Below are 25,913 nucleotides of genomic sequence, written 5' to 3'. Positions count from 1 at the left end.
GAAGGTCATGCAATTGATTTTCCTCTGTCTATTCATTTTTCAAGACTGGCTTTGAAACGTGGGAAGCAGACAAAAGCCACTCCGGCCCCTCCCCTGCGCTCCATCCCTCTCCTCTCCTCCACCCTCCACCTTCCTTCCCTCTCCGCTGCCCATCCAAAAACCCCGGACAAGAGGGAATGTGGAGGAATGCAACCCCCACCCCCCAACACACCCCATCCCAATTTCCTCACACTCTTCTCCTTCTTCCTTCCTCCTCTCTTTCTGTCTTTATTCCTCCTACATTTGTTCCTTCCCCTGCTCTCTGGCCTCCGCTCCCTTTCAGCCAGATCTCTGACCACATTCCACTAACGGAATTAAAGTCATGCATCACACTTAAAACCCTGCCAATGCATTGTGGGTAGACTTGTTCAAACTGATGTCCAAATTAGCATTGCATTTTCAATATAGGCCCTGTGGAGACTGTGTGACCTGCTTGTAAGAAATCTCCAAATATTTAATTAAATACTTAACATATCAGATGTTGACCCAGTGGTAAGAATGTGAAAGATAATTCACAATTTTCTCGACCTTCACATAGCAGCTTCCGCGGGGGCTCTATATATTTATCGTTGTGGCTCACATTTGTACGAGAAGTGCCTCTCGTTGTAGCGTAAACCGCACACCTCACATCTTTTCAGCGCACTTCCACTTTGTACACAGGGCAAGAAGCACTACTACCTGCGCACCAACTATGCTGAACAGGAGGTATTTTCTATCAAGGCCAAGAAAAGTCAGGAATACAGAGGAAAAACAATTCGCAATTCATCCGTAGAGTCAAGGCTGCGGCTGTGTGTATGGGTGCTAGTATATGAATATCACTCAGACAATCAGATTGTCCTGCACAGAAAGGATGATGAGATATTGATGTACAACAATGGGCTGATGCATAGGAATACATGTTTTCACACACTATGACTGTAGATTAGACTCAAGTTGTAACAGGATGCAGTTCAAAGTTCTTTAAAAGCAATATGTTGGCTTTGAGGTCATCCATGCTATTAAGTGGTCAGATATATACCATATCTAATCTTTAAAGCCGTCCTACATTGCCCCTTAGGGCCCAGAAGTCACCATGTGCAACTTGTCTGTATGTACAGCCTGGTTCTACTGGAGGTTTCTTCATGTTAAAAGGGAGTTCTTCCTTCCCACTGTCGCCAAGTGCTTACATTTAGAGGGTCGTCTGATTGTTGGGGTTTCCTCTGGATTATTGTAGGGTTTGTATCACACAAGCACTGGCAATTTGAAAGCTACAACTATGACAAAAATGTACTTAGACCATATTAGAAGTTAATTTTTTTTCTAATTCAGCTATCTCGTGAATACTCATTTTCCTTTATGGCCATGTATACATCAGTAACTTATTTTATTTGCATGTTGACTTTAAATCTGGTATATCGTTGTTTTACTTTTGAGTTTCATAACATAACATAACATGAGTTACATAACATTTTTGCAGTGCTTAACACCTTTTTAAGCTGTTTTGATTTCTTTGTTAGTCTCCGTATACTGTAAGCCTCAGTTTAGCTTCACTGACGATTATATGATGGCCTACAGTTTGTGATGTTATTGTGTCTCTGGTGGTTTTTATGTTTGGCTTCTGGTAAGAATTCAGTGTTGAAATATCCTGTGTTCTATCCACGTTTTGTGTGTTACTTGTAGTAGCTGTTGTAGTAATCATCACCCCCATGTTTCCATTTGTGCCTTCTTCTGTCTCGTTTCTATCTTCACGCTCTGGTCACTTTGCGTTTTCTTGTCTTGTACATCTTCTTAAGTGTTAGTATTCATATCTCTATCAGTCTCTTTTGGTTATTTTCTGTTTTACTTTGAAAGGCAGGTTTGCATCCTGTGTTCGTTTTGTTTCCTGTCTTCACCTGTGTGTGATTACTTTCACCTGTGCCTCATTACCTTCCACTCTGTCATTTCCCTGTCAGCATTCTGTGTATAAACAATCCTGCTTGCCCTTGTTTGTTTTGTTCCCAGAGTGGGTTCCTCATGTGCAGCCAAGTGGTTTTCCCCTTGCCGTGTGTAGAAGGCTGCTGGCGCCCGAGGAATTTATTTCTGAACTTGATACAGCATTAAAAGCTTGATTTTGTTAAGTCGTTTTGCTTCCAAGCTCCCATATTTGGCTCGACACCTCTACACTCGATATCGCTCGCAGTGAGGCCTTGGATTTTGGCATTCATGTGGATGTTTTACACCTACCAACACCTAAACATTGTTGGAAGTCAAGCTGATCAAGAAGGGTTTGAAACCGAGGGAATGACTCATCTTCCAAGCTGCCCAGTTCCCAACCTTTTAGCACACCAACAGATACAAGCACAATCCTCAACCCACAGACCCAAAGGGATCCACTGACAACATCTGAGGTCTCAGGTCATGTACAGGTCCTGTTTCCATCTTCCTGTGGGACCTACAATATTAGCCTGTGGGTGATTTGTTTATATAAAACTTCCCATTGATGCTTATATCTTAATTCTTTCATAATGGAATCCATCTTTAACGCTACACCTTAAGTCTCCGAGCAAAAAAGAAGACATTACATGAGTGTTTTCATGTGGTGAGCGATGTTCCAGATGAAGACCGCATTGACCTTAAAGATACTTTCAGCTTCTCCCTCTTTTCCCACGGGGTCACAGTAGATGGATCCACATGTTTGATCTGGCACAGATTTTGACACCAGATGCCTTTCCTGATATAACCATCCCATTTATCGAGACTTATGACCGACGTTAGCAGCAGGCTAGCTCTTAACACCCTGAGGCTGCGGTTGTGTCTTTCACAAGTAAGGCGAAGGTGTTAACAAACTACACCATGGAACCACGGAAAACCACACTGACCTTAATGTGTAAAAATTTCTATGATGCCCCCAAAGGATACTGGGAAAAGAACTGGTTTGGTATTTTTTACTATAACGTCACACTCAGACCGCACTGGTAGCATTACTGGTACTCACCCCATCAGGAAATGCAGTGCATAATGTGGGTAAAGCACACCACATGCAGTCTCACAGAAACATGCTGTTAATACGACAGGTTTTTTTTGTTCACATTTCCCCAAATTTACCAGGAACAGGCACAAAGGCGGACACACACACACACACGTCTATTTGCACTGTAGCTGCATCATTTCCCCTCAGTAATAGTAGCAATTATACAGGCTATATAATTACACTGTCCTCGTTATATAGTTAATTTCAGTAATTACAAATTGCACCAATAGTTTCCTCCCTCTTTTTTATTATCTACCCCCTCTCCTTCTCTTTCTCCCTCCTAATAGACACACACTCACAGACACACGCAAACACACATTTTCGTGTCCCTAACTTAAGAGGACATCAATTTGACTTACAATAATTACCTGGAGTCTTGATCTGAGCTTAACCACTACTGCTACTACTCATCTAATCACAACCTGAAACCTGAACCTGACCTCCCCCTTAAATGGGTCTTCACTTTAAAATGACTATTATAGGGACTTTGCTTTTTTTCCACATAAGGAAAACATGTTTTTGGAGTTTTGTCTATAATATGAGTAATATTTATGTGCCTACACACACAAAAAACATAGATTTTATTCATACTCACTCTTGTCTATGTAAAATACTTGTATGATTATTTGCATGTGTGTTACAGGGGAAAAAAGAAAACGCATGAGCTTGTTTGCACGCATAGACAGTGGCAGTAATTACTATTGTTAATAGGAGGCTGGATCAATACCCCAGTCCGAACTGAATTTTTGTGGCGTGGGGTGTCACTGTGGGTAGGAGTACGTAGGCAGAACAGACAGCTGAGGTCTGCTTCTGATTGAAACAGAGAAGTGAGTCGAAATATGAATTTTAGTGGTTTGCGTCCTTTGGGAACAAAGCAGCATATTTATCTCTGCTATATAATTTTCATATTGGCTGAAATGTAGGAATCATTGGCTGAAAGTGTTCCACATATGCGTGTTTAATTTAATCCTGCATATTTGCACATTGCTTTTGTCAAGGTTGAATTTTGTGAACAGATAACAACAACCTACTCGTGACATACCCAGAAAAAGTGTCAACACTTAACCAGTCATAGAGATATTTTCTGTTACCAGGATGTTTTTTTAAAATAAAATTTTAATTCAAGGACAAGACCCTCAAAAAGGCCTTAAAAATGTGTTATCTAGATTATCATATTTTAGGCAATTATTCACTAGTATGTCACTACTAGGGCATTTTGTTACTCAGCTGGAAAGCATAATACTTTTCCAATCCCATCCCAGGCTCTGAGAAAATGTTAACTTTGGTAAGAAGAGAAAAAGGAAAAGTACTGAGTCTACAGCTCTAAAACTCATTCAGTCTGGGACAAATACGATATCTTAATGCAAACACACTACTGCTACATTTGATGTTAAAGTCAAATAAACATAAAAAGTTGTTTTTAAGTTACATTTTTAAAAATGGTGCACCAGAATTTGCTTCATTTTAAATGTAAAACCCACATTTAGAAGGTTTAGATCATTGTACATATTTCTTTTAGTTGAAAACATAAAACCTAAATTTTCTTCGTCATCTTCTTTGTAATATCTCAGTCACAAAAACTTTTCTTTTCATGTGATTGCTTGTTTCTTGCTCACCTTTGCTGCAGTTGCTGTCTCCCTCCAGCAGAGGGCTCCAGGGTGGGTCCCCCTGACTGGCAAAGGTCCGCATGTGCAGGTAGCTGATGGTCAACCGGATGACCGAAGCTTTGTCCAGTTGGCTTGTGATGGCCCCGGGCAGTGGCAGCATCTTGGCCAGCTCAAAGAACTCGAAGTTCTCCTTCCCCCGCCGAGAACGAGCCGCATTGCGAGATTTCTCTTTACGCAGGTTCTGGAGACTGAGATGTGGACAAGAAGTCGGTATGAGGACGAACGGGACAAGGGCGAAAGTGGTGCAGAGGGTGAAAGACAGAAGTAAAATGAAGGAACAGATAAACACAGGGAGAAAGGATCAGAGGGGCTCACAAATCTGAATCAGCGCGACGTAAGACAAGAAAAACTGATGGGCTATCGCTTAATGGCCATTTGCTGACCACCTGTTGATTGATTCGTGCTCTGTAAAAATGACCTCAGCATCAGTCTGAAAAACTCATTTCATAAATACACATAATGGGAATGGCTCCTGCAATTCAAGTGAAACAATCTCCATTCTGACCCATCTCTCGCAGATTGGCCTGGTAATTACAGACAAACTCGCTTCTTTTATCGGGCAGAGTCCTAATAATGCCATTTGCTCCAAAATCCATATGTGAACACATACACACAATTTCTCACTGCCTATTTTTTCTTACTCTCCCTCGCTCTCACCCTCTCCTCTCACCCTCTCCTCCCCCGCCCCAGCTCCCCCTCTCATCTGGTCCCGGGCTAGTGAGCTGAAGCCATGATTGAGGGATCAATAGGCGAGGGAGGGGCAGAGTGACAGAGGGGGGCCGGGGCTCAGGTAGCCTGTCTCTGTGATTGGGTATTGACTCTCCTCAATGGGGCCTGAGTGGTGGAATTATGTTGTCACAGCCACTTCACAATTTGTGTCGGTGCTGCGCTGGGATAAAGTGTGTGTATGTGTGTGTTAGAGACACAGAGAGAGAGAGAGGAGAACCAGCCATTCTCCCTCGTGTCTGTGTTGTTGATTTTCATCCGTAGACAGACCACCGGGTGGTGTGTGAGTGAGTGAGTGTGCGCGCATACACGTGCGACAGAAGAAAAGAACAAAGGAAAGACGTGCGCATATTGTGCTTACATATGCTTGTATCTTAATCAGCTGACACAGCTGTTGCATTTCTCCCTGTTAGGTTCTAATAAGTGAAATCAGTGTGTGTGTGTGTGTGTGTGTGTGTGTGTGTGTGTGTATGTGTGGACTCATGCTGCCAGCCTGTGTAACATCTCATTATTATACTGCCTCGACCCCGGCCACTGAGAACAATCAATACACACACATTGATTCTGCTTAGTTTTTATATCCGCCTGTAAATTACTTCCCATTAATAATTCCAGCCAAATTTACTTAATCTCCCACTAAGGGTGGGGGACTCGCAACTCTGACAGGATTGGCAGGTGAACAACAATACAGGTGATATGTAGCACTAAGGAGAAAAGCGTATGTTTCTGGATAATGTTTCGTTGATAAAAAAAAAGAAAAGAAAAGCTTCTTCAGACTGTCAGTGAGTGCAAGGGTGTTAATGCATGTATTCCATCTTGCAGAGATTAATTCATGGGCATGCACGTAGGCTTATACAGTTTCAGCCTGTGTGTGTGCATGTGTTTGTGTGTGTGTGTGAGATGTCTCACCAGGGCAGGGTGGGAGGCTTGGCCAGTAGTCCTTGCAGGAAATCCCACTCCACACTCACACATTTCCCCTCACTAACAAATGGCATGGTTGCCATCCTTCCTCCAATCACGTGCCCACGCCGCTGTTAACGAAGGCTTCGATTGGCTGAGGACGTGATGGACTCAGACCTGGAGATTCACAAAAAGAAAGGAGAGAAGTGACAAAGAGACAAATGGGGGTGAGAAAAAAGAGCCAAGAACGATACTATCAAGAACTGCCAATGAAAGCCGCAATATAAATCAGGAACTACAGGCAGGAAGACGCATGGCATTTTTGGGTTGTTTCCATCAAAATTGATGGTTTAATCCCCCTTTTTTTAAAGAAACACTAGAAAAACTCTTAAACCTGCTTTTAATTTTAAGAAAACAATGACACTTTATCTCTTTTTACAGTTTCCATTCAACACTTTTAATTTGACTTTTGACTATAATTTGCATCCAAAAGCTTGGGTGAAAATTGATCCCATCTTGTGATATCTTACTGAAGGCAAGAGTGATTAATTTAAAAGAAGGGAAGAAAGAGATTGAGGCAGAGTAATTAGGTACCGTGTGTACTTCCCTACATAAAGGTCAGTGGCTGCTCCCAAGATAACAGACATAAGACAAAACACTAACCCTCCTTTGAAGTCACACTTACTCTGAAAATCACAGATCTCAAAATGTCTCCCTTCATCCCAGAGAGAATATTCAAACCTGTGTGTGACTCGCGTTTAAACCGAATATGTCTGAAGACAAAACACCCCGCCCATCCCAGATCTTTTGCTGCGTTGTGCCAGCTTCTAACACCCTCCTGCAGTAAAAAAATCACTTGCCAATATTCTTTCCTGTCCTCAAACAGAGCGCCGCTCCTCACCAGTTTCCCTCCCCTCTGTGCTGTGTTGACATTTAAAGGGCTGGTGTGGCCCCGAGCACCCCAGTGTCATGCCCTTGGGCCTGAGATGCCCTCTCTCTCTTTCGTTCTGCCTCTCACTCTCTCACTTCCTCTTTCTTTGGCCTGGCTGGGTCAGCACAATCATGTCAGTAGAGCTGTGCCAGGGCAAAAGAAAATGGATTATGTCTCGAGTTTGAGCATGGCTATGCTGACCTTGGCTAAGAGGGGTCAGCAGAAGCTCGGCAGGTTTGGCAGATATCATTTTGCAAATCTGGGCAAAAAGAGCCAACATTTAATGCATTTGGACAGAGTTCAAAGGCAGTGGAGTCAATAATCAGTTCAACAAAGGCGGAATAGTTGTTGAAAGGGAAGAGTGGGTCATCAACTTTAATAGTTTTACTCTGTATTTAGGCCGCAACAGTGAAGCAGAAATGTAAAACTTCTATTTCGAACATGCTCTGAGGTCAGTAATCCAAAGGAACTGAAGAGGTAGTTCTAGCAGGGAATATTTTGTTCACAATTATGCAATGCATGTACAAAAAGCATGCAGTAACAGTAAAGGAAAAGTAAGGAGATCGCTAGAATCAGCACGCTTTATCCTCCACTATGAATGCTTTACATCAAAATCCATGTAACTGCAGCTGAAATATTTCAAGCTGGATCAAACTGGGGACTGACCACCTGACTGTGGCTATAATTTATGAACTTTTATACCTGCAGATTGTTACTGCAGTCCAAGATGAAGCAGAGAAGGGCAATCTTATCTGTATTTATTAAAGACATGGAAGAATAAACTGGTGCTGTTCATACATTAGTGCACTCCTAATGTTAAATGCTCTAGCTCTTCAGAGTTCTTTTATGTGAAATCCAGACAATTTGCCTACAAATTGATTGCCTGTTAAGTAAATTTAAATCAGCAGGAAAGCAATAAAGCTGCAAATTTAATGAGTTTGGTTAATTTTCCAGATTCAACATCTTCCCTGGGTATTCGAATTGGCAGAATATTCCTAGCCTTAAGTTTTAAGGCTCGGGCTTTACTCCAACATAGGTAACCTACAGTATGTGTGTGTGTATGTGTGTATGTGTGTGTGTATATATATATATATATATATATATATATATATATATATATATATATATATATATATATATATATATATATATATATATAGATAGATAGATAGATACTAAAGTTACCAGCCTGCAACATTGACAGTCTTTTCCAAGAGTCTGCTGGAGAGAAGACAGGGTCGAGCAGAGGGCATTGCACCTCTGTCTAACAACTTCACCTTTGTCACCTTCTCCACCTCGCCAGGATAAATGCACTACATGCCAAATTGGGCTGTGTACAGTAGGACAAAGAGATCAAAAGGAGACACAGACAGGAAGCAATTTACTCTCAATTTTTCACCACGCACACAGGCGGAAGCCTCTCTTCAACCTATACCTGTATGTTTATCTCTTAATTGACCCTATCTGTGCTTATCTAATCTCTCCTTTCATCTTTCTGTCTCAAACTATCTCTCCATCTCTGTCTCTCTCTCTATCTGGGCAGACACACAGGGGCGTAATGGACAGGGACCTCCACAGTATTTATTCAATCAGCCTCATAACCTTGTCGCTGGTTGGTCGGCCCATTAATGCACTCACCCAAATAGACCCCGCCACTTTGACTGCTAATGCTCCAGCTAGCTAGCAGCACAACAGGCTTCTGAATGTCAGAAGTGTCATCTAGGCGGAGAGTGTGAAACAACCCCACTCGAGAGAAGCGAGTCAACTTATTCTGTCATGGCACAGTGGGAAATTTATGAAAAAGAAAAGTGTAACTTCTGAGAGCACTGGAAGTAACAAAAATAAAAAAAATAAAAAAATAAAATACTGTGCCCACAGCTGTAGAGATCAACTTGTATCAAGTGTGACCGCAGGTGTTCACAATGTTGCTGCAGTGCTCCATATTCATAAGTGTGGTGCATGTGTGCCAGCCTGAGTGTGTGCGTTTGAGACCCCTACCCTATAGAGCCGTGCACTCTTGGCTCAGCCTCAGCAGCAACAGAAGAGGAGGGCACTGCGGCGAGCGCTCACAGCCGCTGTTTGCAGTGCGCTTCTCTCTGGCTGCTTGCTTGGCTCCTGCTCTGTTTATTTTCAGCAGGGACGTTTAATTAGGGCCTCCAGCTGTCAGAGGTTCGTTAGCGTGCCCCTCCTTTCCCCGGGCCGCCCCTCCCCACGGGGAGTCAGGGGCATCAGGCAAATGAACACATTTAAGTCAAACAGCACGCCGACAGACAATAGCTCCACTGCCATGCCACCAGCTCCCCTAGGTAGAGACATGGTTGTTTTATGCCTCATCTCCCCAACCCCTGGGGCCCAATACAGAGGCTGGCCAAGACTGCCAATGTGGAGGCAGAGGAGTTCTCATTGCCCACTAGAGACTACATGCACACTGCACTCATGTAAAAAGGGGAAGAGCAGGACCGAGCCTGTGCGATTTATAGTTTACAATAAAAACAACAGTTTCAGAGGATTTTTCACAAATTTTGGGGATTAAAAAATATGTAAAATGTTGCTTTAAGGGTTGTATACATTAACAACACAGCAAAGAATTATTTTAGAAGAATTGTTTGCTCTGTACAGCAGAATAATGGTGACCTTCGCAAACAATCAAAGTCACACTCTGGGCTCCCTCCCTAGCTGGGCTGCGAGGACGTTAGTGTGTGTGAGACCCTCCCTTTGAAACCTTTGGACCTCCCTGTGTTTATAAGGAGACAAGAGTCAGTGGGAAAGTGGGAGTGTAACCCAGAATGTTCAGGCGGTGCACCGAAAAACTATTTTATTTGTGTTAATTACCTTACTTAAGTGCAATTATTTTATTTCGGCTCAGAGTGAGAGTCTTTACTGCTGCTTTCCTGCTCTCTCTGCTGCTTTCTGTATCGCTGTGCGTGCTGTCTATTAAAAACGATGTTCTCATACAGCTACTGCATTCTCAGTTACATGTCAAGGCAAATAAAATTCTGCCTCACTCTGTTTGTTTGTCATGTTTTACAACTGTAATCAACTCATCTAAAGATGTGACTCATCACCCTGGAACTCTGAAAATAGAGAAGGCGCTTTTTCATGCGCTAAATGATGTAAAAATATCTGGTAGAACCAAAACTAGATCTAACCAAGGAGTCTTGTTGTCTTAGCCATGGCTTTTGTTACCAACCAGTAGCTGAAAGAAAACTTACAGGAAAAAAAAAACTAGTTAAGTATAAAACAAGGACTCCTTAATGGGAGTAGAACCTCATTCTCCTCAATGAAAGTCTTACAGATTATGTGTATGATGCCGCTGTCCTAGTGCATCACGCAGAGGCTCTTAATGTTACTTTTTGCACTTTTAGATTTTTTTCTTTCGCCTAAAATAAGTGAAAAAACTGTATTATTTTTAGTACATTTTAGAGCAAATACTGATCGATGGCCTATTGCGAAGGTCAGGCTAATCAGGGCTGAGCCTGATTCACAAAATCTGCTAAATCCAAGCAGAAAGTTTTACACATTTACATCAAGTAAACCTACAAAAGCTTTGTTGAACTTGCAACTATTCCTGTAATTTACAAATGATGGAAAATTCTGAAAGATGACAGCTCTCATCTGCCAAGTTATTTTTGTAAAGCTGTAAAAAGCCTGGTGTTGTCTTTCAACCTCTCGATCTCCTCCGTTTTCATGCCCACAGCTGAATAAAAGCTTCCCCCACTTAAATACAAAAAAAAAGGTTTTAACATTCAAGGCCCATTTAAGACATATGCAGTTCAGTTTTCAGTGCAATCAAAATTTAACTGATAATGCTTTCTTGACAGCTCTCCTCTGTTCTTCATTCATCCAAGTCTAAAGGTAAAAGTAAAGTATATACACAGCACAACAGTGATGAAGCATTCCTGTGAATAAAATTTGATCAAATCGAGAACGTTCAATATCATGGAAGATGTAGAAAACACGGTTGGAAATAACATGAACAGAATATTTGATGCAGCTAGTTTTCTATCTTGCCTTTCATGTTGTTGAGTAGTTGTAAATGAGTGTCTGGAGTGTCTGGGGAGATGAAGTTTGGTATTCTGGTTGGAGGGCTGAAAACTACTTATCATGCATTACGGCCCTGGTTGGACCTCAGGATTTGGAAGTCAAAAGACTTTTTAATGTACAATTTTTCAGCTGCTGATCAATCGGCGGCTTCTGGACATGAAGATCTCTCTCCCTCCTCTCTCGCTCAGCATTCTGCTTCCGTATCGGAGCTCCGGCTCCAATTGACCTTGACGACTCTGGATGATTCCCAACCCAAGGTTCTCTCCAACTCTCAAGGGCCTTGGCGTCTGCAGCTACCCCTCCCTCACACACACACACCCATCCACCAATTTTGCCTCTCCCATCATCCTCACCACACATCCCTCTCCTATAACCTCTCCTTTGCTCCTCCCTGGCCCTTGGCTGGATCATTAATTATCTAATGGAATCAATATGGCCTTAGATTGGACCAGTGTGACCCCGCCCGCCCCCAGGTATCTCTGCGTTGATGAGGAGGAAGAAAAAGTGTTTGGAACGGGTGTAAAGGAATGATAATAACGGCACCGTGTGTTCGTGAGAGTGAAACACCATCGTACACAGCGTGGACTGTCCCTAAACTGAACGAATACAGAATAAAGAGATCAGCAATAAATAAATGATTGGAGAGGGAGAGGGGGTGGATGGGGAAGGCATGGGGGGATGGAGAGAGCATACGTAGAGGCAGATAGAGGCAAATCAGACAGTCAGAGAGAGAGGGAGAGTAGTAGTGAAATGATAGACAAATAAAGAAAAAGATGGAAAAAAAAGGAGAGAGAAAGAGATTTACTAATGTTCACCCTAATCAATATCTTTGTCTTTCTCCTCTTTTATTGCAGAAGGCTTTGGTGAGCGCTCTTTGATGTCCACTCCTAACCGGTGTGGAGATACACAGAATCCAATCCATGCCTGTCATAATTACCGTCTGACTTGGCCCCAAGTGTACACAAAAGGAGTGCTTGACTGCACCTGCACTGTATCAAATATGAAGCTGAAGCTACTATTACACAGAAAACCATATTTACAGCAAAAATGATGTATCCCCTGCAGATTGCTCTGCAGATTTATTTATTTTTTCATCATACGAACTGAATGCAATCCCTTTCTTAGTAATTCAATTAATGAAAAAGACCCGCCGTCTGCTGAGTCCGAAGGTCTACAGTCATATTGCTATAGAAGCAACCACATATACAAGATAATCCAAATAGTGCATGAAAGTATGTTATGTTTCAAATACTTTAGTCCTACAGTAGGAGAAAAACAAGTTCTAGGGTTAGGCTTCCCTGTTGGTAAAAGTAGTCTGCATATGGCAGGAATAATATTTCAGTTCCAATTTAATACACTAGATATTTAAATAGTGCACCAGAGCAACTACAAAGTATTAACAGGAGTACAAAACATTAAAACATGGATATGGCTGAGGGGAAAATGCAGTAAAAAAATTGCATTAAGTAAGTTAGTTAAAATGTTCCGTCCATCATTAAGTTAACCATCTTTGACCTTTATGATTTATATGCTTCAAACAGAAACCCCCGAGCACAAGGTTAAATAATAAATGCAGTCTATTCTGGGGTTAAATGCTCCAACATTAATGCTAGGGAAGGCTTGAGGTGAAAAGTGAGACTTCAAATACTTTTTCTAAAAAGAATGTCAGTGTGCTCACATGTAAGGGGAATACTGATAACATTCCCACATATTGCAGCGTTTCCTATTTTTTTCAAGCGCTCCCAAAATCTAAGCTAATAGTGAGCGAACACCAAAAGGGAGAGAGAAGGCAGAAACTTCTCCCTCTCGCTGTGGAAGAGTCAGGCAAGTGGATGCAGCTCTCTATACGGCTGAAGATGGTAAATCCACTCCCGCAGGCAGAGACCACATCAGCACTGACCTCCAAATAACCACAGGCCAGAGAACAGCACACAGGGTCACTCAATCTCTCCAACACACACACACAAACAGCAATGTGTGTGCTCAAACCAGGACTTGAAAGCACACTCTAGCTCTGCACACCAGCACAGAGAAGTCCACATGCTAATATAGACACATCAATTAGCATGGTGCAAATGTCAGAGTTCAGAGCACCGTTGAACAAGATGTGTAGGTGTCTGGCAGTACACTTGGGTGAACCAGGATACCCGCCGGGCTCATGCTATATTTCCACACAGATGCGTTTTTTTTTTTTTGTGTACATTTCCAGATATATTTTGCGTAAGTTCTACTTAAACTATAAAGTAGAGATTGTAAAGAAAAAGACACGAAAGAGTGAGGATTTACGCTCTGAAGCCCACACCTGATCTGGTATTCCATCTAGAGGGAAAGTGTCTGCAAACGTGGACATCCATACATTGTGTGCATATCACTAAATAACTGTGTCTGCGAGTGTTTGCGCACAAAAGAGTGGTGGATCCCTTCAGGCTGGTGTGTGAATGACAGCAGGGGTTATGTAAGGAGCCACAGCGGGGCCGGAGTGGACAGTCCGACCGGAGATCAGGTCAGCAGAGTGTGACACTAAACACATCTCTCTGACACTGCGCTGACACCCTCTGTCACAGACCCACACACTGTCTGTCAACGCTCTTCACACATACACTGGCACGCACGCACGACGGGAGCTGGAAGTGTGTGAGCGGCTGTCTGTCAACACGCCACACACTGACCACGTTGGTGTGTGTCTGTGTGTGGAAGAGAGCAACAGAGAGAGAGAAAAATATCAAGAGAGGAATAGAAAGAGGAAGGAAGAGGCGAGGCGAGGTGTCTGTCTACCTGAGAACTTGTCAATGAGTCAAAAAAAGTGGCTGCATGCCTCTGTCTACTAACCAAGATAAATTCCTAAAATGCCTACCTGCTGTTGCGCTTCTGAAATGAGCAATTTTATCCACTCGTGTGATCATCGTTTATGCAAAGCGAACAAAGAAAAACATCAGAAATGCACGCCAGCCCTGATCTTTGATGAGCTGAAAAAGAGGTGATCTCAGAGCAGCCTTTATCACATTTCCCTGTTTCTTTTTTCTGCAGTCTTCAAACAGGGCTCTTACCAACATTTCCACTTTCACACAGTAATCCGAGTCAGCTTCTGTCACACAGTTGCCCTTTGGCATAAACTGCAGCTCCCTGAATGCAAAAGCCGAAGAAGAAACCTGCATCTGGGACTAATAAAAAAGGCCCGAAGGTAGGTCAGGACCAAAGCGTCCCGCACACGCAAGAAGTGAAACGGATGGGGAAGCTTGGTGGCTCAGTGGGTCGGGGTATAAACTGTACCGTGCTCATGCAATGACTCGGCCTGACCCTGCTTCATGTCAGTGTTCTGATCCAGTCTTTACTCATCTAATGCCGATTTTTTAAAAGTGGGGGGAAAAACTGAAAAATTACACCAGTGTGGACGGTAACTTTTTTTTTTTCTAACTGCTGGTAACATTTTGACACCCGAGTGAGGAAGTCTGCACTGAACGTACTTATTTGGTTGGATTTTATCTGCAGCACCTGCAATCTCAGCAGGTGTGGCTGCAAATGATGCTTTAGGTGGCGTACGAGACGGAGCAGAATTTATAACAAACACATGCCACTGATTTCAGAGTGATGCTGAAGGAGAGTATACAAAATAAGCACTCAAGGCAAATATCCGCATATGGAGGAGTGCAGACTTACAAACTGAATCTGGCAGGAAATCAAATAAATCCCATTTTTGCACTTGCCCGTCGACGCACATACTCATAAATGCGCATTTTTCTATTCTGGTAATCTGACTTTTTCTTCCAGTGACAAGCCTCTGAGCACAATAACAGAAAAAAAAATTATGAAAAAAGAAAAAAAAAAACAAAACGAAAACACTCTGTGATAGTTTGTTATTTACTTTACAGCAGCAGTGAACACCGTGCGTTTGTCACAGTCATTCTGCCAATTTGGACCACCTGCTGCAAACACCCTGAAGGCAGCGAATGTTACCAAGCCAGTAAACTGTGACCAATTCTGCCTCTGCAGGTGGAGACGGGCAGGCAGCCGTTCACTCTGTGCCTCCATATCTCAAATGGCACGCACACACACGCGCGCAAACACACTCAAGCACAGGAAATCTGCAAAGAGGTGCACTCAGCACAAAACATAAACATGCGTAATTATTCGGCTTATCTGAAAAAATGAAGATTGGAGTGAAAATGCCTGCCAGCTTAACTGAACTGATGAAGAAGTTTGTTGGGAAGCGGTATGCTTAATGTGTATTAATATTATTCATAATAAATGTTATAAAGTTAGACTTTAAAAAAAAAAAGCATATTTCTGTGTTTTTCTTTTCTCTAACTAAATAGATTTAAACAAGCTGACACAGTACAAACAGACTCCAGTAAAAAAGGTTGAAAGGATACGGTCAGTTTTACCAATGTGTCCTTTTTCTATCTTTGTAATAACAACCACACTGATGATGGACTAATTTAGCAATATAAATGAAATCAACTAAAACATTTATCGCCCATCCTAAACGAGACTGGCTACAAATGTTATCACCATGGCTACCAAGCTTATCTTTCATCTAAAGGGGTGGAAAAGTACTTTTGAAGTAGATTTAACAAAATACAATAAAAGTTTGATAAAATTTAATCTTGTACAAATCATTTAAAAATCATAGCAAACACCAAACAAACAGATCAAAATTCAGTCATTTTAAACCAAATTATTAAATAAAAGGAGACACAGTTATTCCTTCTAGTCACAGAACTTTACAATGTGATCAGTGTGTGTGTGTGTGTGTGTGTGTGTGTGTGTGTGTGTGTGTGTGTGTGTGTGTGTGGTCATGCATGTGTATTCATTCTGACTGTAAGTTGTTAGGTCCATTATCTACTCACCTGACGGGCATTTCCAACATTCAATCCACCGCTGTCGACCTGATCCACTTTGTCTCCTTCTTCTTCCTCCTTCTCTTCTTCGTCTTCTTCTTCTCCTCCTCCTCCCTTTTGGTGCCCCTGCTTTGCCCTGGCAGTGCCCCCTCCCTCCACACCTCCACCAGCACCTCGAGCTTAAACACGGCAGGCAAACACTGAGTGTGTGAGCCAAGGGGGCTGGGACAGGGGCAGCGGCAATCCCCTCACTTTCACAAAAGCCGTGGCCGTGCAGCCGGACACATCGTGGACTCCCGTTGCACGGAGAGTGTGTGTGTGTGTTTGTGAAAGAGGGAGAGAGCGAGAGCGCGAGAAGGAGAGGGAGAACGTGTGTCTGTGTGTGTTTGTGCGAAGTGGAGTGAGCTAGCTGATGTAGCTCTCCTCGGCTCTCAGACTCACTTCACTAACACTCTGCTCCGCTGCTTCTTTGAGATGGACTCGGATTAGGACACAGCCAGTGTGAGAATCTCTTTCTCTCTCTCTCACTCACTCTCTCTCCAGCCAGCATGCTCCCTCCCACCCTTCCTCTCTCCCGCTCACTCATTCATTCTCCTTGCTGAGCTTCTTTCTTTTCATTTCCTCTTGGGAAAGCCGTGCACACCAGTTGTCTCTGCCTTCAGCTGCTCCCTTTCTCTCCCTCCCTCTCTCTCTCTCTCTCTCCCTCTCTCTCTCTCAGTCACTAGTAAATATAAAAGGCATGCTTGTACAGCCCCTCGCCTCAGTCTCTCTCTGGCTGGCTCTCCCCCCCTAACTCGCTGTGTCTCATGCTTTCGTTTATCCCCACCTCCATGTGCCCCCCTCACTTTCTTTCTCACTGTCAAAGCTGCCTTTCAAATGCTGATTAGCAGCCAGAGTAAAAGAGGGAAAGAGAGACGGAAAGAGATGGAGAGAGGATGACTAAAACAAGTGGGAGATTCCATCACATCCAAACATATTGTAATGACTCCCCGTCCTGTACATACACAAACACACACACACACACACACACACACACACACACACACACACACACACACACACACACACACACACACACACACACACACACACATAAACTATCCTCAGCTGAACAATAAGTAGTACCCCAGAAATTGTAAGTAATTTTCTCCAATATTTCACTGTTTTACACTAAACTAAACATTTTTCTGATGTTTACTTTTGACGTGTTCAGCTTTCAATTTTTTCCATCTCTAAAATCACGGAAAACAAACAGCTTAGGTCCTAATCAATCAAAGCTGCCACAAGCGTGACATCACTATTTTTTAAGATAAGAGCTACCTTGGCTAAGGTTAGCGAAAGATCAAAGTTGTGTTTAAAAGTTTGACTTGTTAAAAGAAAGACACGAACAGAAACGACACGCTTTCCTGATCCTGCTATTCATCATCTGTAACTATGTTATCTACTTTCGCTTTGTCTTTTAAGACATAAACCTCATATCCTTTACTTCACACTGTGATTAACTGAGGTTATTTTAGGCAAGTCACCTTCAGTGACTAGCAGAACCATAACACTGTTGTGGAGAAAAGCAAAAAAGGATGTTTTTTGGAAAGAATAGTTTTTATGCATGTTGGAATGATTACTTTTTTTGTTTTCTGATTAACAAGACTTTGGAGAACAATTAAAAAAAACCCAAAGAATTAATATTGTAATAGCATAGGGTTAAGGTTAGGCTCAGGGATGATGACTTAGACCTTACATTTTGTAAACCTCCATAAAGTTCACAAACTAATGCACAAATGAGCTGCTAAGTTCAAAGTATTTACCTTGAAAGCATACTGGAAAGCATAAACTACAGTGAGTACAAAAAAATAATTATTAGAATGTAATGTGTTAAATTTGTTTAGATCACAGTAATAAGGAAGGATTGGTCTGTGTTTCAGTTTGGTTTAGCTGTGGCCTGAGAGTGTGTGTAATTGTTTAGAGAGAAAGGAATTTATGGACACTGGGGTCTGGTGTCATAAATAAAAGGAGTCAGGAAGCTACAGTTGGGGGTTGCTGATGCTTGTACCTTTAATAAAAACTCCTAATTGTTATAACTTAGAAGTAGGTTCGCAGGAGACTCTCCACCTGATCTGTAAATGTAAGACAACAAGAGGCCAACGACCCAGTGGATGCAGAGTGGTGGTCTCAATATTTGTAATATGTTAACTCTGTTTTGTATGTGGTCTAAAGGAATTTGGTGTAGCTTGGGTGAGGTTACTTTTATGACCCCCAGGAAGTCACGTACGCAGACACACACACACACACACACACACACACACACACACACACACACACACACAGCGCTTAAACTGTTACACTCACACATCCACACGCACACTCACTCACGTGCACTCACACATACACACAGGTACGCACATACATTCACTCACGTGCACTCACATAGGCATACGCGTACGCGCACACACAGGCACTCACGTGCTCGTGCATACACACAGACACACAGAGTTTGCAGCACACCATGGGGGTTTTATGATGGGGTCGCTTCTATAAAGCTGGCTGTAACTAACAAAGGGGTGAAGATTTTGCAGAAGGACACCGGCCTCGTCTTCCCTTCTAGAAGATGCACGCTTAAATGAAGATGAATAAAGATGAATAAAGGTTTTGTGAAATGACTACTGAGTCCAGTGCCGTCTCTGGAAGCTTCGAGGAATAAAACAAACCGGGGTAAAACTGATTTTGCAACACTACATATTTAATCACATCTTACTCTACTAACACAGAGTAAGATGTCATTAAATATGTCTCTTGCAGGCACTCTTACTTGCAGAACTTCAGAAATATAAAAGTTTCTGGACCCTTTTAAACTCTAAAAGCTGTGATAATCACAAAAGAACCAATGATCATTTATTAATTTCACTCTAAAGTGTAAAAAAAAGTTTAAAAAAGCAAGATTTGAATTAGAATTATATTAGGAAGCTTATCCCAATATTACTTCACTACAAGACTATCGACTGCTTGTTTTTGGCATATACCATTTAATAACAAAATCAGAATCAGAAAGGGGTTTATTGCCAAATGTTGAGCAGGTTTACAACATTAGGAAATTGCTGCGGTGCTTCAGTGCAAACATAGTGTCATAAATAGCACTTAAATAGACATGAAAAAATAAAAGTAGGGATAAGAATCATCACCTGTCTGCAAAATGAATGATTAAATTAAAATAAACAAATAAAAAAGGCGGACTAATTGAACCATCTTGACGGGTTGCCAATCATGCCAAAAGTTTGGTCAAATTTTGAGGTAAACATGATCATTACAGGCATTGTGCAAAGGCAAATGAAGACGGAAGTAGGCCTATTTTAAAAGGGTATCAGTTATACTCTACCCTAATACCTCTAAAACCTTACTTTCTGTTATATATATAATGACCCTGGAGGACGGGGCTGTGGCCCCCCCACACTCCCTAGCAGATCATTACATGGAGAAACCTTTGGAATGCAAGCATGCTGATCCACACAGGTATGCACACATGGGTATTCACAGACGCGGACTAAAGCTTTCTTGGCTGCTGCCTCAAAGCACACTGTGCGCTGTCTATCTTGCGTGCTGCACAATATCGTTTATTATTTAGTAAATATTGATATCTATGACTAGCTAGTTTATTGTGATGGTGCTTTGTTTTCTCTATTATTATGTTGCTCTTTGTTGTTTGCTGTCTCCTCTGTTTGTTTTTTTTGTTTGTTTTTTTTTTTTTCTCCATACAGGTGACCCAGGAGTTCTTTTTTTTTTTCTCTCTCTTCCCCCCCCTTCTCACCGTCTCTTCTCCCCTTTGGTTTTCTTTCTTTCTCTCCCCCTCTTTCTCTCATTCATTCCCCCTGTCCTATTTATTAAAAAAAAAAAAAAAAAAGACAAAGGATGAACTGAAGCTCTGCCATCACGTAATGTCGCATACTGCTGTTTCTGATGTCATTTAACAAAAAAAAAAAAAAAAAAATATATATATATATATATATATATATATATATATATATATATATATATATATATATATATAATGATGTAAGGTTGGATTTCCAAACTAAAGACAGACAAAATTTCAAATAAAGAGGTGAATGTATCTAATCCCCGGGCTTTCAACTTCTCTGAAAGGTTTTCAATGCTATTTTTTCTACTTTCGTGCTGAGGAGACATAAGCACATCACAGACCTCTTCTTTTCTTGTCTTTTGCTCGGTTGTGGACAGAGACAGGTGCAGACAAGAACAATGTGTAATTATGTCCGCTATAATTTTTGATCTCTTGCCTACAATCATCCATAGAAAACACCAACAATCAAACAACTCCTTTTGAGCAAGCACTTGGCGACACTGGGAAGGAAAAACTCCCTTTTAACTCACGTTCTCAGGGATGTACTATTTACCAAACAGAAACATCCTGCTGTTATCTGACTGTTGCAAATCAGGCTTTGGCTCAACATAAATGTATAGCTCAAGACGCAGTGTTACTATCTTTAGAGTTTGAATTTGGTAATTCAACACAGACAAAAGAGGGAAATGATGTTCAAAAGCACTGGTTTCTGCAAAGCCTGACACTCAGATGAAGAGCTCGGAGCTAAACGAGTTTGTTTAAAATATGTTTTTACATTATTGTTTAAAGACGCAAACATAACAAACAAGGATATCGAGAGGTCAAGTTGAGCATTACAGCCCCCACTTTTAATGGACTGGGCTGTCATGAGTATAGTCCTCGTCTGTTCTCCAGAGTTGACCAATCACAGCTGCCATAGACATATAACTGATTTGAACAGATTCTCACAAAGATTTGAAATATTTAGCCAGTCAGCAAAAGCCTGCTGCCTTCTACTCTGAATTAAATAACACCTTTGATGACACGTAGAATAGAAATACTTTTTTTTTAAAAGTACAACGTCCAAAAATTGCAACTGAGGGCACTTAGTTACATACAGCTACTGTCCATAGTCCATGCATGCTAAGACTAACAAATCTACACACAGAGAGAGACAAAAACACATTCAATCAAAGATGCAAACATATACCTGAACAAATAATCACACTCAGAGACTCACTCAAGCACTCTCTCTCCCACCAATCTCCCTCCCTCCCTCCTCCCCCGTCCCCTCTCCTCTATTCGTTCCCCTTGCCCTCAAACACTACTCAGAATATTGATACATCACCCCCTCCTCCTTCTTTTTTCTCTCTCTCTCTCCCTCTCCCTCTCCCTCCGTCTCTCTCCCTCCATCACTCACTTTCTCTACTGAATACTGATAGGCTGTCTACTCCGTGGTCTGAGTTTCAAATCTCTCCCTCCCTCCCGCTCCCTCTGTCGCTGCACCCGCTGCAAAAAACAGCAACATAAAAGAGGAAATAGCAGAAGTTAATGCACTGAGGTAGACATAAATTCAGTTAAGTACCATTTCAGATTATGTCAAGCTAAAAATGGGCTTAACATTGTGGATAGGGGGGGGGGGGTTTGACAGAGAGAGAGGAGGGAGGAGGAAAAGTGCTGCTTTGGTTGGCTGTCTCGCCAGCGGAAACTGGCCGAGTGGCTCGCAGCACAGTAGTGAACTGGCGGCCGGCGACAAAAGGGAAAAGACGTGTGAAAAGTTCCGGCAAATGAAGACGCATTCAGTGGTTTTTGTCTGACTCCCCCCACCGCCCCAACCTCATTGTTGGGCATGTCGACTGTGGCGCGGACAGGGTGGGGGGAAGAAGGGAGTGAATGAGGTCGTCAAAGAGTCCCAGAGAGCCCCCTCTACCTCACACACACACATGCAAACACAGACACACACTCACACACAACATCTTGAAACAGCTGAGAGCAAGAAAGCGCAAGAATTAGTAAAAGAAAGAAAAATGGCACATACTAAACTGTCCTGCTTTTCCTATGGATGGAAAGGTGGCAAGGCCTTTCAGACTATTGGTGTATCTACAACTCTGAGTGTGTGTAAGATTAAGTGTGTGTCTGCGCGGGAGAGAGCTGTGTGTGCCTAGTCTCTTTGGAGGAGGTTTTCTGTCTGCATTAGAAGTGCGGCGCGTCTGAGATGCTGGTAGAGGGAGTGTGTGATTTTGTCCTCCAAGTCTTCCCCAGGCGTCCTTGAAGGAGAGTTGAGGGGAATATCTGACTGTGTGTGTGTGTGTGTCTGTGTTTGTGACAGTGAGCCCTCACAGGCTGAGTTTAGCACCAGAGGCTTGCCTCGCAGAGCAGCATTACAGGTGTTCCCTGCACAAATCAGGGTGCTCCTGGAAATAAGATAAACCACAACCTGCAGCTGGAGAATTAACACGGCCTGCTGAATGAGAAATGTAATTAAATCAGGTGAATAAATAAGACTAAAAATGGGGGAAAAAATCCTTACTCAGTGTGTTTCTGTAAGTGTGGGCCTTCACATGCAAGTGGTATAGCGTGTAATGACTGTAGCAGTCAACAAGACAGTCACACCCATGTCTGACCTTGTTTCTCCGCCTGTCTACACATGCTATCGGCTGTGGTAAGTTCGATGTAGTGACAGTAAACTGCCCTTTCAGGAAAGCAGTGCAGACAGGTTAGTGATAAAGGAAATATCTTGTAAGGGGGGCTAAAAATATACCACATGCATTAAAAGACCAAGCTTTTTTAAAAATCACGAAAAACTGTTGTTTTTGCTGTGCGCAATAAAGCACCAGGAAGGTTGTGGAACTTGCATGAAACACTTTTGGTACTAAAAGATCCTAAGTGTAGCAAGAAACTATCCCCCATTATTATAGCAAAGTTCACACTGGCCGTACAAACACTGACAGCAGCCCATTCTTTCATTTTCATTACATCCTATACCTTAGGTGCACAGATGCAACTTGTGGAAGTTTAATGTGGAAGAAGTGGTGAAAAAATGGAGCTAAAAAACTAAAACTAAAAACTAGATAGAGCAAAACATGTCAAATTAACCGGCGTGTTAGCTGTAGTAGTACCAGCACCAACCAGTAACCAGGCCTCACATTTACAGGCGGCTGCTGCTGCTAGCACCCACTGTGGAGTCCAGAAGGAGGGACAGCAGTCACAACAACAGAGTGAGGTAGAGAGAGAGAGGAAGGTGAAATTAACGTGTTAAGAAAATAGATGGAGGGATATAAACAAGGAGTAAAATGCATGGGTGCTTTCACTATGAGCCACTGCTAACAGATAAAGTGCAGCTTTTAACTGTCACATGCTGCAGTCCAGCTAAGAACTAACCTAACAACAGCAGCACCAACCAAGCAAAATGTCAATATCTCTCTCTTTCAAAATGTCCTGATCAAAAGTTTTAGACCATTTGAAAAATAACTGCAATAAATTGGATGCTCAAAAAAATGTTTTTTCTCACTCTCATTTCTTCTTGCTGCACGTTGAAGTTCTATTTGGAATCTCGTTAAGATCCAGTCATGCAAAATATGATTTTTCAAGTGGTCTTAAACTTTTGATCGGGACTGTAAACATGTAATGCCAAAGGCCTGCTCGGTTTAACAAGTGGCAATCTAAGTTACTGTTGCCTTCCCTTCAGCTTGAAACATTCTGGCTTCACATTGATGTCGGAGGTCTTTGTCCTGTGATCTTGGACATCAACGAGGCACTTTCAGCTGGAGAACTGCTGCTCATTGGATATTTTCTCTTTTTCAGACCGTTCCCTATCAACCTTAGAGACTGTTGTGCAGGAAAAGTCCCAGTATATCAGCAGTTTCTGAAATACTCAGACCTGCCCATCTGACCCCAACAACCACAGTATCATGACACAGTGTGTAATAGGCATGCTGGTCCACTGTGTCCATTTGACACTTTACCAGTTTCAGTATGTAGCAGTAAGCTGCTGAGATATTTTATTTCAGGCCAATATGAAAATAATCACGGGAAAGCGCTTAAACGGACATTACTGACACATTTACATGTAAATCCATATTAGCTGCCTAGCTTTATCATTTCTGGAATGTACTTCTTACCTTCCTTGCTCACTAGAGACTTCTTCCCTTTAAATATATTCTCTCCTCCTGCTGTAACTTCTGCATGCATGTCCATTTCACGTTTTGGAGAGACAAAGCGTGAAACAGACACAATGGACTGGCGTGTCTATTACACGCTTTGCTCTGAAGTGTCACAGAAAGCCACTATTCTTCCCTATTCTGATACTCAGTGACTGTATTGAGCTCCTGCCATGTGATTGGCTGATTAGACATTTGAGTTAACAAACAGTTGAACAAGTGTACCTAATGAAGTGACTGGTGAGTATATTTTCTGTTGCCACATTTTTTACCTGCAAAGGTAACTCTAACTACTAAATAAGTTTGTTTATTTTAACTAGTGGGAGGAGTAAACTTATAATTAAGTACACTATATTCACATTTACTTATTGCTTATTCCTTATTTGAAGCAGGAAAGGAAGGAAAGTGAGGCTACAGAAAAGACTAAAAGCATAAACGCTCGTTCTTAACCCAAAATCTGACTTGGCGTAAAAACTCTGACATGAGATGCAGCTGAAATTTATTGGGAAATAAAAAAACATCTTCTGTTCGGGGATCATAGGTGACGACTATTTACTTTACTTTACAAAAAGAGAACTTATGGCTGCTATTTAAGCTTAGGTCACAAACAATGGGAAGAAAACCTGTGGCGGTTTTATGTTAAAGACAGATGAGATTTATAACGTGTCCCCTGACCTAACACACCCTACTTTCTGTTTCCGTAGAAAGTAAACACAGCGAAACTGGCAGCAAAAACACACTGCGTCTGTGCGCTGAATGAAAATGAAGCTGTTCTGCTGAAAACTTCCAAAAATAAACCAACCATATAAACAATGAATTTCAACATACCGTATCTAAATGTGCAGACAATGACTAATTGTGTGATCTTTAATGATTAATCAACAAAATGCACCAGATAAATAATCTTAGATTTTTTGGATAATAGTCACCTTCTGCTACTGATCATAACTGTTAAAGCAAAATTATAACATTCCAAGTCTTGTTCTAAGTAATTAAGAGGTAGTTTCTTCATGACATTCAAGTAGCAACTGTTAAAGTGGAAGTCCTACAATTGAGCACATAAACAACAGTTTACTGGTGTTTATTAGACCAAAATGACACCATTAGGTTGCATTTTTCCCCTTCCCTATACAGCAGCGCATAAAAGGCATAAAAGGGTGTTTGAAGATAACTGCCACAGAGTAGATAATATTCCAAATCTATCAGACAATAATTCTTTGAGGGCATGTGGCCATTAAGGAGCCATTTCTCCTTTTTGTTGAATATGCTCCTCCATATTTCATTGAGTTGCATATCTGCCTCTCACACTGTCTGCCTGCATCGCTATTCTCTATTCAACAGTGACCCATTGCTCCCTGCCATACAATCCTTCACCTTTCTGGGCTTAAAAGTAATTACCACTTTAATTTGCTGTCCGCTTTTGTGCATGCCTGAGTGTATCTGTAACTGACTGGAGTGCCTGCTGTGTGTATTAATGTGTGCGTGAGGGGGGTACATGTATGCATACAAGAGATAATAAAGGGCGCGTATTCACATAAATGTGAGTAGAGGTGAAAGAATTAGTCAATAATTGATTAAACGAACTGACAACACTCGATAATTAATTGTTTGTTTCTCAACCATAAATAAAGCCACTGTCTTCCATTTTTGCATCTTAATTGTGATGATTTGCTGCTTCGGTATTTCACAAACAAGCGTAAGACATTGCGACTGATTCAAACAATTAAATGAAGCCCCCAAAAGGTGTGCACATCTTTATGTTTTCTGAGTAAAAGCATTAATGTTTTGCA

The 25,913-nt window shown here is 41.8% G+C and overlaps 1 protein-coding gene across 6 annotated transcripts in view; it reads right to left on the bottom strand.

Moving 5' to 3' along the window:
• Positions 1 to 25,913, bottom strand: part of npas1 (neuronal PAS domain protein 1) — a 68,775-nt gene that overhangs the window by 20,958 nt on the left and 21,904 nt on the right. For 4 of the 6 annotated variants that reach the window (XM_080888130.1, XM_080888129.1, XM_080888131.1 and 1 more), the window contains 3 exons: positions 16,144 to 16,313; positions 6,331 to 6,498; positions 4,645 to 4,883 (listed from right to left, as the gene is read on the bottom strand). In XM_080888130.1, the coding sequence (XP_080744256.1) occupies positions 4,645 to 4,883; positions 6,331 to 6,425 (334 nt within the window). In that variant the 5' untranslated portion in view covers positions 6,426 to 6,498; positions 16,144 to 16,313. Of the gene's footprint in view, positions 1 to 4,644; positions 4,884 to 6,330; positions 6,499 to 16,143; positions 20,029 to 25,913 lie in introns of those variants that run through there. The other 2 variants (XM_080888132.1, XM_080888127.1) reach the window with 2 other exon arrangements.

Source organism: Rhamphochromis sp. 'chilingali' (assembly GCF_963969265.1).
Source record: "Rhamphochromis sp. 'chilingali' genome assembly, chromosome: 8".
NCBI lineage: Eukaryota > Metazoa > Chordata > Actinopteri > Cichliformes > Cichlidae > Rhamphochromis > Rhamphochromis sp. 'chilingali'.
Note: the sequence above shows the minus strand (reverse complement) of the source record. Positions and strands in the feature narration are given on the sequence as shown.